The sequence below is a fragment of the Pan troglodytes genome, chromosome 4 (genome assembly GCF_028858775.2).
Source record: "Pan troglodytes isolate AG18354 chromosome 4, NHGRI_mPanTro3-v2.0_pri, whole genome shotgun sequence".
Classification (NCBI taxonomy): Eukaryota; Metazoa; Chordata; class Mammalia; order Primates; family Hominidae; genus Pan; species Pan troglodytes.
The window spans coordinates 42,868,388-42,881,537 of record NC_072402.2 but is presented as its reverse complement, the minus strand read 5'-3'; the positions used below and the strand labels follow the sequence as shown (position 1 = coordinate 42,881,537).

At 42.5% G+C, this 13,150-nt stretch overlaps 1 protein-coding gene across 1 annotated transcript; it reads left to right on the top strand.

Annotated features, from left to right (window-relative positions):
- Positions 1-524: 524 nt before the first annotated feature.
- On the top strand, positions 525-10,573 carry TMEM174 (transmembrane protein 174). Its single transcript, XM_517711.8, has 2 exons — positions 525-1,220; positions 1,411-10,573. Exons 1-2 carry the CDS (start codon positions 595-597, stop codon positions 1,514-1,516), a joined length of 732 nt encoding a protein of 243 aa, XP_517711.2. The 5' UTR covers positions 525-594; the 3' UTR covers positions 1,517-10,573.
- The last annotated feature ends 2,577 nt before the right edge of the window (positions 10,574-13,150 follow it).

The following is a 13,150-nucleotide window of genomic DNA, read 5'->3' as shown; positions in this document are numbered from 1 at the left end:
CCTCCTGGGGCCAAGGCAGGAGGAGCACTTGAGTCCAGGAGTTTGAGACCAGCCTGGTCAACATAATGAGACCCTAACACTACAAAAAATTTTAAAAATTGGCTGAGCATTGTGATGTGTGCCTGTAGTCCTGGCTACTGGAGAGGATGAGGTGGGAGGATCGCTTGACCCAGGAGGTTGAGGCTGCAGTGAGCTATCATTGTGCCACTGCATTCCAGCTGGGTGACAGAGTGAGACCCACACCCTAAAAAAAAAAAAAAAAAAAAAAAAAAAAAAAAAAGAAAAGAAAAGAAAAAGAAAGAGAAAGATGGGCTCAATAAGTTAATTTTTGAATGTGTGAATGAATGAATGTGAATTAGAGAGACAGCTTGTCATTGACTTGCAAAACAGAGACCTCCACTTGTTGACAATACATGAGAAAACTTCAGGCTTCATTTCTCAGACCTTTATTCTTCTAAACAAGGTCCAGCCCTCTGTGTGTTACACCCTGTTAAGCACAAGCCCTAAGTTCTTCTATAACTAATTTGGACCTGTGATTCCTTGGTTCTCACAATCCTCTCCACTCTAAGAAGCAGGGTGAGCCCACCAGGAGCAATGGAGCAGGGCAGCGGCCGCTTGGAGGACTTCCCTGTCAATGTGTTCTCCGTCACTCCTTACACACCCAGCACCGCTGACATCCAGGTGTCCGATGACGACAAGGCGGGGGCTACCTTGCTCTTCTCAGGCATCTTTCTGGGACTGGTGGGGATCACATTCACTGTCATGGGCTGGATCAAATACCAAGGTGTCTCCCACTTTGAATGGACCCAGCTCCTTGGGCCCGTCCTGCTGTCAGTTGGGGTGACATTCATCCTGATTGCTGTGTGCAAGTTCAAAATGCTCTCCTGCCAGTTGTGCAAAGAAAGTGAGGAAAGGGTCCCGGACTCGGAACAGACACCAGGAGGACCATCATTTGTTTTCACTGGCATCAACCAACCCATCACCTTCCATGGGGCTACCGTGGTGCAGTACATCCCTCCTCCTTATGGTTCTCCAGAGCCTATGGGGATAAATACCAGCTACCTGCAGTCTGTGGTGAGCCCCTGCGGCCTCATAACCTCTGGAGGGGCAGCAGCTGCCATGTCAAGTCCTCCTCAATACTACACCATCTACCCTCAAGATAACTCTGCATTTGTGGTTGATGAGGGCTGCCCTTCTTTCGCGGACGGTGGAAATCACAGGTATGGCGTGTCTACTGGGGGAATGCACTCCTTCTAGCCATCTCCGTCATGATCTTTGGCTGTTTGGTCCATGAATAAGGTGTTGGGAGACTGTGAATCTCTTCTTAGCCTGTTGCCCACGATGGCAGCCTTGGTTCTGTGAATGGTGCTTTGGACCATAATGTACCTGTGTTTTCTGCTCACATTTCAGGCCCAATCCTGATGCTGACCAGCTAGAAGAGACACAGCTGGAAGAGGAGGCCTGTGCCTGCTTCTCTCCTCCCCCTTATGAAGAAATATACTCTCTCCCTCGCTAGAGACTATTCTGATATAATAACACAATGCTCAGCTCAGGGAGCAAGTGTTTCCGTCATTGTTACCTGACAACCGTGGTGTTCTATGTTGTAACCTTCAGAAGTTACAGCAGCGCCCGGGCAGCCTGACAGAGATCATTCAAGGGGGGAAAGGGGAAGTGGGAGGTGCAATTTCTCAGATTGGTAAAAATTAGGCTGGGCTGGGGAAATTCTCCTCCGGAACAGTTTCAAATTCCCTCGGGTAAGAAATCTCCTGTGTAAGGTTCAGGAGCAGGAATTTCACTTTTTCATCCACCACCCTCCCCCTTCTCTGTAGGAAGGCATTGGTGGCTCAATTTTAACCCCAGCAGCCAACGGAAAAATCACGACTTCTGAGACTTTGGGAGTTTCCACAGAGGTGAGAGTCGGGTGGGAAGGAAGCAGGGAAGAGAAAGCAGGCCCAGCTGGAGATTTCCTGGTGGCTGTCCTTGGCCCCAAAGCAGACTCACTAATCCCAAACAACTCAGCTGCCATCTGGCCTCTCTGAGGACTCTGGGTACCTTAAAGACTATAAAACAAAACAAAACAAAAACATCAAACCAATGAAATAAAATAAATCATGTCTCCTGCTGGAATAGTATTGGATACCTGACTAAATTACACAAAATAGACCATAATAGGATAGCGCTGTGAATACATCCTTCCTGATCCCTGAGTCACAGTGACCCTTGGCTGCTGCTGTTCTCTTCTGCAAGGTTGAAGCTTGACGTGTGATGTACATGGGTGGGCTCTTGGTCCACCCCAGGCTGGGGCCTGCGCCAAGCATGAACTAGCTGGGACCAGTGGCTGACAGAACACAGGACTTCCCTAAGTACCCGTAGGTCTGTGGAGCAAGACAGAGCAGAGTTGCCATGTCAACACATGGGGAATGATATGATAGAAACAATCTTTATGACTAAAAGAAACTCATCTTCTTCATTAAAAAAACTTTGGTGTCCTTAATCTCTCTGAATTTGGCTGTGTAATAAACAACTGGAACTGACTCACAGACTTCAGAAGAGACAGTTTAAAACCATTAGGTTTTAAAAGAAAATATTTGCTTTGGGCTTCAAAGGCAATGCCACTCAAGTTAAGGGTGGTACATCCTAAAGGAAGACACAGGATTTAGCAATTCTTAAAAAAATTTTGACATCGCGTTTGTATATGGAGCAACTTTTATTAATTTTGATCAGAAGTATCTAGCTTTCCAAGGCTATGAGTGAAGTAAGCTTGGTATATTATTGTTGTCATTTATGTTATATCTTAGGGACAAAACCTTTTCACATACACTGTCATGTTTGATGATAGGTGATAAGTGAAAATGATTTCATTTAAAGAAATTAGCTTTATGTTCAGCAGATCCCTGAGACACTGGTCCCTAGCTGAGGGCCATTGGTTTTGGAGAAGAAGTTTGGTGACAAGGACCAGGCTGAGCATCACCAGTGGCATGCTGACCAGCAGATGACATTTTGGGCCCCTCATGCCACCCTTACCTTGAGTGCTTCTCTCACTGTCTCTCCCCAGCCCCCTGCCATTCTCACCCACCCCATAATTTTATGTTCATAAATTTCGGCTACAATGAACATCAAAAGTAGCTCAAAAAAAAAATGTTATTAGGAAAGGGCATCCCCACATACAGCTGGGTAGGGCAGAGCAGCCAGTTTGTCTTGGAGATGCCTAGAGTCAGATATGCAGGGAGGTGGCCTGGAGGGTTGGGACGGTTATTTTCTGGCACCAACAATTCCTGTTCCAAGACAGAGGGAAAAGTGCTAATGTAGAGGTCATTTATGCTTCCAAAGAGAGTGCTTCAGGGGTAACGGCTTCAAGAGCTCGAGGTAGGAGTAGGATCTGTAGCAGTCAGGGATCAGAAAAAAGGAATTTGTTCATTAGTGCAATATTTATTTATTGAGCATCTACTCTGTGTCTGGTCTGGGTCCATCAGGTGGAAATATAACTTAAAAATGTCACCAAGAAGAGAGCATACATGGTTCTGCCCTTGCAGAGCCTCTAGTCTAGTAGTCTAGTGGGGGAGAAAGATACGGATTCATTATCTGTATTAATTGTCTATTAATTATTCTCTGACACCACTGAGAAGTCCTGTAGCCCTAAGAGGGATTTGGACTCATTAAAGGGTCATGAGGCTTGCTTCGGAAGTGAAGTCAGGGTCATTGCCTTGCATAATCCCAGAGAGCACTTTTCACAGGGTGTCTGTGGACCTGTGGAGACTGTGCTAGGAGCTAAAGGAACAGTGGCTGTCTCCTAGACAAAGAGGAGAGGGCAGGAGGGAGGGGCCTGGCAGAGCCCCATGTGGGAGGCAGTGTTATGAGGCATTCAGCAGGTTGTGTAAACCTTTTTATTTTTCTGCTGCTGCAACGCTCAAACAGAGGTGCCTTCCAGTAACCAAGAAATTACACCCACCGATTTTCTTGCTTTGAGACAACCACTCATGCTCTCTATTTCTTTATTTGGGAATTTCAGGGGCCAATCTGATGGGAAGCCCACTGAGTGGCTCCTAAACTCTGACTTCCAACCAGGTCCTTGCTACGTCTCTGACCAGCAGGACACATTCTCGACAGAGTTTCTGTTTTGTTGTCCAGATATTTGCCTTTTATCATTCTTTCACTCAGTATCTCATCAGGGATGAACCATGGGAAACTATGATCTGGGGCACTGATTGGAGTCCAGCTCCTGGCTATGCTCTTCTCCCTTAGATTATCAGTGGAGGAAGCAGCCCTGGCTCGAGGCGGGTGCCTGAAGGTTTGGTGTCCAGCCAGAACCCACAGGGCCTGGTCAACCTTGTCAGTCTTGTCAAACATTTTAGGCTTTATTTAAAGAGCAGTTGGGAAGCCATGGAAGTGTTTTTCTGAAGAGGGAGCTGCGATCACATTTTGCACATTGACTGGTTAGGGCAAGACCCAGAGGGCATATACGGGTATAATATTCACTTTGCTGGTGACATTCAGAGCTAAGTGACCAGAATATCGGGAGCCATTTCTCCCCTCTCCTCCATCCTCAGCCTGGAGAGGGGCCATGTGGTGGGCACGCTCTGGGGATCTACACAGAATTAAAAATAAAGTTAAAAGGTCTTGTTGATTACAGGAAACAAGTTTCTTTTCTTTTCTTTTTTTGAGATGGAGTTTCGCTCTTGTTGTCCGGGCTGGAGTGCAATGACGTGGTATCAGCTCACTGCAACCTCTGCCTCCCAGGTTCAAACGATTCTCCTGCCTCAGCCTCCCGAGTAGCTGGGATTACAGGCATGCACCACCATGCCCAGCTAATTTTGTATTTTTAGTAGGGACGGGGCTTCTCCATGTTGGCCAGGCTGGTCTCAAACTCCCAACCTCAGGTGATCTGCCTGCCTCAGCCTCTCAAAGTGCTAGGATTACAGGTGTGAGCCATCGCGCCCAGCCACAAGTTTCTTAAGAACTTGTTATCTCCTGGGAGCAATTTGGGCTGGGTCTTTTGGCTAGAGTGACTGATAACAGCTGATGGTTTTGATGGAGAGGAAAGGGATCATCCAGGTTTGAGAAACAAGGCTCAGACACCAAGGGGAAGAAGCTTTCACAAAGCTCTCAGGACTTTTCTTTCTCCTTTTTGGGCCACTGGAGGGTGGATCTCTTGTGCAAGGAGGCTCTGTTTTCACTGCCCTCTAGGGAGTGCCTTCTAGAGGTGGAGGGCTTTCCAGAGATCCCAGTCACATTCCCTTCTGCTCTGCAGGCCAGGCACTGGTGTAAGTTTCAAATTCACCACATGGCTGTCTGCTACAAAACCAGCCCTTTGACTGCTCTCCTTACTTTTTCTTTTTTAGGTACAGCATAAAAATAAAGCCTCCTTTTTTTTCTGGAGAGCTGGCCTTGAGTCTCTGTTTTCAGCTTCAGACCTCTGGGGCTTCTCCGGTCCTGTTAGATGACTAACAGTGAAAATCTGTTGTTTAGCGTAGCCACCTCCATCAATGATCTTAGCCAGATCTTCTGAATAACTTGCTGCAGCTTCTAAATCAGCACTTGCTGCTTCGCTTTGCACTTTTATGTTATGGAGATGGCTTCTTTCCTTAAACCTCATGAAGCAACCTCTGCTAGCTTCCAACTAGCTGTTGATGACTGTTAGATCAGTGGAGTAGATTGCACCGAAGCTGAATACTGCTGGGTGGCCGTTCCCCTAAACAGAAGCTCTTCACAGTAACCAACGGGTAGACACCTTCTTACTTACCTAGAGGAGAGAGGCTCCAGCACACAACACAGAGGCTGATGTGGTCTAGATATCAGTAGTGTCCCCACCCGTCACAACCTGCACTGTCTGGAGTGACTGCAGCTCACACCACTCAGCATTTACTGAAATGTCTCACTCAGAGCCCTTTACACAACCAATGCTTGGTTTCTGTTGAATAATAAATGTGATATGAATACATGAAAAAATGTTCAAATACATAATGAGTAACCATTCTAGCTTGTTAGCTGTTTTTGTTGTTTTTCACATTGCAAAAAATTTCAAACAAATACAAGAGTACATAAAAGAGTACAGGAAGACCTCATTTTATTGGACTTTGCAGATTTTTTTTTTTAACAAATGGAAGGTTTGTGGCAATCCCATGTGGAGCAAGTCTCTTAGTACCATTTTTCCAACAGCGTGTGCTCACTTTGTGTGTCTACATCACATTTTAGTAATTATTGCAATATTTCCGACTTTTTCATTGTTATTATATCAGTTATGGTGATCTGCAATCAGTGATCTTTAATGTTACTGTTGTAAATGTTTTGGGGCACCATCAACCTTGCTCATATAAGATGATGAACTTACTTGATAAATGTGTGCGCTCTGACTGCTCCACCCACTGGCCATTCTCCCGACTCTCTCCCTCTCCTTGGGCCTTCCTATTCCTTGAGACACAACAATATTGAAATTAAGCCAACTAATAACCCTACAATGGCCTCTAAGTGTTCAAGTATAAGGAAGAGTCGCATGTCTCTCACTCAAAATCAAAAGCTCACTTGAAATTAAGCTTAGTGAGGAAGGTGTGTTGAAAGCCCAGACGGGCTGAAAGCTAGGTTTCTTGTACCAAATAATTAGCCAGTTGTGAATGCAAAAGAAATGTTCATGAAGGAAATTAAAAGTGCTACTTCAGTGGATACACAAATAATAAGAAATTGAAACAGCCTTATTAGTGATGTGGAGAAAGTTTGAGTGGTCTGGATAGAAACCAGCTACAACATTCTCTTAAGCCAAAGCCTAATCCAGAGCAAGGCCCAAACTCTCTTCAATTCTGTGAAGGCTGAGAGAAGTAAGGAAGCTGCAGAAGAAAAGTTGGAAGCTAGCAGAGGTTGCTTCATGAGGTTTAAGGAAAGAAGCCATCTCCATAACATAAAAGTGCAAAGCGAAGCAGCAAGTGCTGATTTAGAAGCTGCAGTAAGTTATTCAGAAGATCTGGCTAAGATCATTGATGGAGGTGGCTACGCTAAACAACAGATTTTCACTGTAGATAAAACAGCCCTCTAGATGGAAGACCATCTAATTCTTTCACAGCTAGAGAGGAGAAGTCAGTGCCTGGCTTCAAAGCTTCAAAGGACGGGCTGACTTTCTTGACTTAGGGGCTAAAGCAGCTGGTGGCTTGAAGCTGAAGCCAATGCTCATTGACCATTCCAAAATCCCAAGGCCCTTAAGAATAATGCTAAATCTACTCTGCCTGTGCTCTAGAAATGGAACAACAAAGCCTGCATGAGAGCACATCTATTTACAGCATGGTTTCCTGATTATTCTAAGTTCACTGTTGACACCTGCTGCTCAGAAGGATCCCATTAAAAATATTACTGCTCATTGACCCAATAATTCTGAGGGAGATGTACAAGCAAATTAATGTTGTTTTCATGCTCACTAAGATAACGTTCACTCTGCAGCCCATGGATAAAGGAATGATTTCTATTTTTAAGTCTTATTACTTAGGAAATGGATTTTGTAAGACTACAGCTGCCATAAATAGTGATTGCTCTGATGGATCTGGGAAAAGTAAATTGAAAACCTTCTGGAAAGGATTTATCATTCTAGATACCGTTAAGAACACTTGTGATTCGTAGGAGGAAGTAAAAATGGCAATGTTAACAGGTGTTTGGAAGAAGTTGATTCCAGTCCTCTTGGATGACTTTGAGAGGCTCAAGACTTCAGTGGAGGAAGTAACTGCAGACATGAAGGAAACAGCAAGAGAACTAGATTTAGAAGTGGAGCCTGAAGATGTGATTGAATTGCTCCAATCTCATGATCAAACTGGAATGAATGAGAAGTTGCTTCTTATGAATGAGTAAAGAAAATTGTTCCATGAGATGGAAACTACTCCTGATTAAGATGCTGTGAACATCGTTGAGACAACAACAAAGAATTGAGAATATTTCATAAACGTAGTTGATAAGGCAGCAGCAGGGTTTTAGAGGATTGACTCCAATTTTGAAAATTGACTTCTGCTGTGGGTAAAATGCTATCAAACATCATCTCATGCTACAGCGAAATCTTTCATGAAAGGAAGAGTTCAACTATGCAGCAAACCTCACTGTTGTCTTACTAAGAAATGACTACAGCCACCTTAACCTTCAGCAAACACCATACTGATTAGTCAGCAGGCATCAGCATCCAGGCAAGACCCTCCACCAGCAAAAAGATTATGACTTGCTGAAGGCTCAGATGATCACTAGCATTTTTAAGCAATAAGCAACAAAGTATTTTATAATTAAGGTATGTACATTGTTTTTTAGACATAATGCTACTGCACCCTTAACAGACACGTATAGTGTAAATATATATATATTTTTTAGATGGAGTCTCGCTCTGTTGCCCAGGCTGAAGTGCAGTGGCATAATCTTGGCTCACTGCAACCTCTGCCTCTTGAGTTCAAATGATTCTCATGCTTCAGCCTCCCAAGCAGCTGGGATTATAGGCGCCCACTACCACGCCCAGCTAATTTTTGTATTTTTAGTAGACACGGGATTTCACCATGTTGGCCAGGCTGGTCTTGAACTCCTGACCTCAAGTGATCTACCCACCTCAGCCTCCCAAAGTGCTGGGATTACAGGCGTGAGCCACCACTCCTGGCCCATAAATATACTTTTATATGCATTGGGAAACAAAAAAATTTGTGTGACTCACTTTATTGCATTATTTGCTTTCTTGCAGTGGTCTGAAACCGAGCCCACAATGTCTCTAAGTATGCCTGTATATGAAACCCCATGTATCTTTCATCCAGCTTCAGTGATTGTCTACTCATGGCCAATCTTCTTTAATTTATACCCCCCACTGACAATTCCCCCAGTTGGATTTTTTAAAAGCAAATTCAAGCCATCAAATAATTTCAGCCTAAAATATTTTGTTGTGTATCTTTAAAAGATAAAGACTTGAAAGAATTAGAACACCATTATTATAACTTAAAAATTTACAATTATTTTTGAATGTCATCGAATACCTAATCAGTGTTCAAATTTCCCCAATTTTCCCCCATCTCACTCTCTCTTATTTTTTCTTCTTTGTTTGGTTTGAATCAGAATCCAAATAAGAATTACATTTTGCCAATTGCATCTTAAATTTCTAGCTGTTTCATACTATATTTTGAGAGGCAGATGGTTGGCAAACTATTCATGGTAGCAGATTCATAATTATTAAATTTTACTTTCCAAACAAATATGTTTTACAAGATTTTTCTCCTTCTCTATTAGTTCCCTGAAGCCCTACTACTTCCCTGGAATTAAAAACTTATATTTTTCCTACTTTTAGAATACTATTAGGGATTTTTCCAAAACCAGACTTAGAGAAAAGGAGAGAGAGATCTTTAAAAGACTGTTTAGTTGAGAATTATCTGTTGCAGAATAATTTCAAGAGTATCAGGAAACCTTGGCAATCTTCAACATTTTTGGCTTGGTCAGTAAAGCTTTTTAGAAAAAAAATTATTGTTTTCCTTCAGAGATCATAAAAACCCCTTTGAACATCTCAAAAGCATGAACCAGTCTCCTCTTTCAGAAATACAAGAGCAAAGCCTCTTGCTTTACATTAAAATATTACCTGATATAATTTACCTCTCAGATGTTATTGACTGTGGGCCTCTTTATCAATGAGCTCTCAATTTTTTGAATTAAAAATGAATATATTTTCTGGACATACCTACAGCTCTTCCTCTGAAGGTGGATATGAATAAGTGTATGTGTGTATTCACCTACACCCTTATTAGGGAATGTGATTTATGAATTTCTTGCCCACTTACTGCTTGTAAATCATCAAGAGTTTTATGTCCCAAGCAGTCAGCAGTGGTTATAAAATCAACAGAGGGATGTACTAAATAAACCTGTACTGGATTGCTCCTAAGGAATTGATGACAAGTCAGAAAGTGCAGACAGCTCCACTGGAATGATTCTCACCTGCCTTTGGGAAAGCACAAAGGTCTCAGATAGGGAAATTTTTTTGTCTTGAGCTTTTAAGATTAATTACCAGATGATCTGGTAAGGAAATTAGTTTTCTAGGTTCCAGAAGTTTTCTATAACAAAAAAATTTGCCCGCTATCACAAAGCCTACACATGTGTAAATCACAGATGCAAACAAATATGTGCTCTGGAATTTGTGCTTATATACAAGGTATGAGAAGATGGAGATTTTCCTTTTCCAACCCTGCAATTCACTAGTTTAAAAGAACTAATTCAAAAGGGATATAGATACATATACACACATATGTATACATATAATATATATACAACTATATGTGTGTGTGTGTATATACTTATTTTTTTCAAATATATGAAATATCTCTTGAAGAATACATAAGAACTAGTGATAATTATTTCTGGAGTGGAGGATGGGAGACTCATTTTTCACTTTACTTGATGGCGATAAATGATTTTTTTAAACCATGTTCATATATTAACTGTTGATAAAATTATTTTTGGAATAAAGGAGGAAAAGAAGGAAATGATCTGTCTCTGTGTACTTCTGTTAATCTCATCTTCTTCAGTCCTGGCGTTTTCATTGCATCATCATGCTGCCGCTTACATATGTCATAGGTAAACATGCAAGACACATAGATACAAATGTGACATGTATGCATACATCTACATGGACACAAATGCATTGTAATATGAATAACACTTTTACATGGACACATATACACAAAGCCTCTTGGGAGGGAGCAGAGGTTCATGTACATGAACGGTATTTCACATATATATATACGTTGTTGCTAAAGTCCTCTGCTAGCTAATGGCAGTGTCACAGCAGCACACACAGAATATCAGATCAGATTACCCCACGAGTCTTTCTTTCTTTGATAGATTTCCCAACCCAGCCCTCGCTACCACACCTAGAAAAACTGTTCACTCCTGGCAGACAGTAATTCATTTACGGGGAGCCACCACCTTTGTACCCTGAGAGGTGAAGCTGAAAATAACCTAAGTAATCTGATTCCCCAGCAGAAGGTGGAGTGCAGGGAGGAACTCTGCACGTCTCCCTCTCGGGGTGTGAGAGGCAGAATCAGTGGCCGCAGTGGCTGCACCTGCCCCCTGGCCCCCTGGTTCCTCTGGCTTGGACTCCTCCTCCTCTCTCTGGGGCTGGTTTGATCCCACCTCAGCCATGAGGGACACCCTGATCTCTCAACAGCCTGAACAGGACTCACGGAAGCATGCTGGGCCTTTGGAACGCTGGGACCGTGGTGAAGGCTCTTTGCCAGCCCAAGTTGCTCTCATGCTCCCTTGCAGGCTTCCCATCCCTGATTCTCTTGGGCTCTGTTAGACCCTGGCTCTTGCTCTCCTCCTTCCCGCTCTGGTTCCTCCCCAGAACTATGCATATCCTCATCATTTGGGGAGCTCTGTGGATCCCAGGTGAAGAACTCTTGTGGAAACCTCTTTTCCAAAGGGTCATGTAGTCCTGTGGCTTTATCTATCATTTGAGACTAGTGAGTCTTACATCTCCTTTTCTGTTTCCCCCAAAGTGAACTCAGAAATTAATGGGCTCACTTTGAAGGAATGGAAAAGACTAGCCTCTCTTCCAGGCTGTTGAGGCAGAGAATTCTATTTGTATACCTAACATCTATTCCCTGACATCAGCAGTTACCAAAGTGTGGTCCATAAGTCCCTGGGACTCCCTGAGACCTTTGTTTGTTTGCTTTTGGCAGAGGGGTTTGGGGTGCATGTTATGCAAGGTCAAAACAAATTGAATAATAATTCTAAAACATTATTTACCTTCTTGATTGAAAGGACATCTGCATTGATGGTATAAAAGCAATAGTGGCTCAAACTGCTGGTGTCTTAGCACCAATCACAGCAATAGCACTGTAGCAGACTGAAAAATGCACACCAACCACCCCCCCCACCCCCCACCACAAAGATATCAGGACCTAATCTCTGGAACCTAGTGAATGTTGCTTTATCTGTAAAAAGGGTCTTTGCAGATGTGATTAATTTAAGGAGATGGGGAGATGATCCTAGATCATCTGGGGGGGTCCCTAAATGCAACCACATGTATACCTATAAGGAGACAGAAGGAGACTTTACAGACAGAAGAAGAGAAGGCCATGTGAAAATAGAGGCAGAGATTGGAGTGATGCGGCCACAAGCCAAGGAATGCTGGCAGCCACAGAGGCTGGGAGAGGCAAGGAACAGACTCTCCCTGAGAGCCTCCAGATGGAGTGTGGCCTTGCTGACACCTTGACTTCAGACTTCTGACCTCCAGAGCTATGAGAGAATAAATGTCTGTTGTTTTAAGCCACCTAGTTTGTAATAATTTGTTAGAGCAGCCACAGAAAACTAATACAAGCACCAAACTATCTAGCAATAACTGTTCTTCACCACCGTGCACTCACAGTAAAAACAACGAGGTACAATAAAAATGGCCAGTTTCACTTTTAAATTGCCCTTATTGAAGCAGTAAAAATTATTAATTTTGTTAAATCTCAACCGTTGAGTACATAGCTTTTTAACAGTCTGTGTGATGGAATGGGAGGTACACATAACATGCTTCTGCTGCCTGCATGACTATGATGGTTACTTGGAGGGAAAGCAGTTCTGTGAGTTGCAAGCTGAACTAGCCACATTTCTCATGGAATGCCATTTTTGCTTGGAAGAGTGACTGCCAGATACACCATAGTTATTCAGATGTGTGTACTTTGTAGATATTTTTTCAAAACTGAACAAAGTGAGCCTGCCACTTCAAGAGAAATATCTGACAGTATTAGTTGCCAATGATAACATTCAACCTTTCAAGTAAAAATTAGAATTTTTGAAAACTTATGTTTGTCATCATGAGCTTGACAACTTCTTGAAAGTGTTTTTTTCTTGTTAGATCAGTGGTGATATTTTAAAATGTGATTTAAAAATTATATAATGAAATGTGTCAGCATTTGAAAGGTCTGCATAATTCATTAAACAAACATTTTCCATATAACTATTATGTGATATTGCAATATCATGTGTGGTTAAAAATCCATTCACTATGCAAGATATCCCAGTGAATTTTAACATAACAGAATACAAAATATTCATTGATATGGTTTCAGATTCTACATTGCAACTAACCTTTAAATAACTACCACATGAATTATGGTATCATACCAAAGAAAAATATCCACAATTACCTGAAAAAGTTTTAAAAACACTTTTATATTTT

Excerpts from the sequence above, each read along its gene's own strand:
- TMEM174 (XM_517711.8), top strand. The coding sequence starts at position 595 with ATGGAGCAGGGCAGCGGCCGCTTGGAGGACTTCCCTGTCAATGTGTTC. Across the intron at positions 1,221-1,410 it reads GCGGACGGTGGAAATCACAG|GCCCAATCCTGATGCTGACC; the intron begins GTATGGCGTGTC and ends CTCACATTTCAG.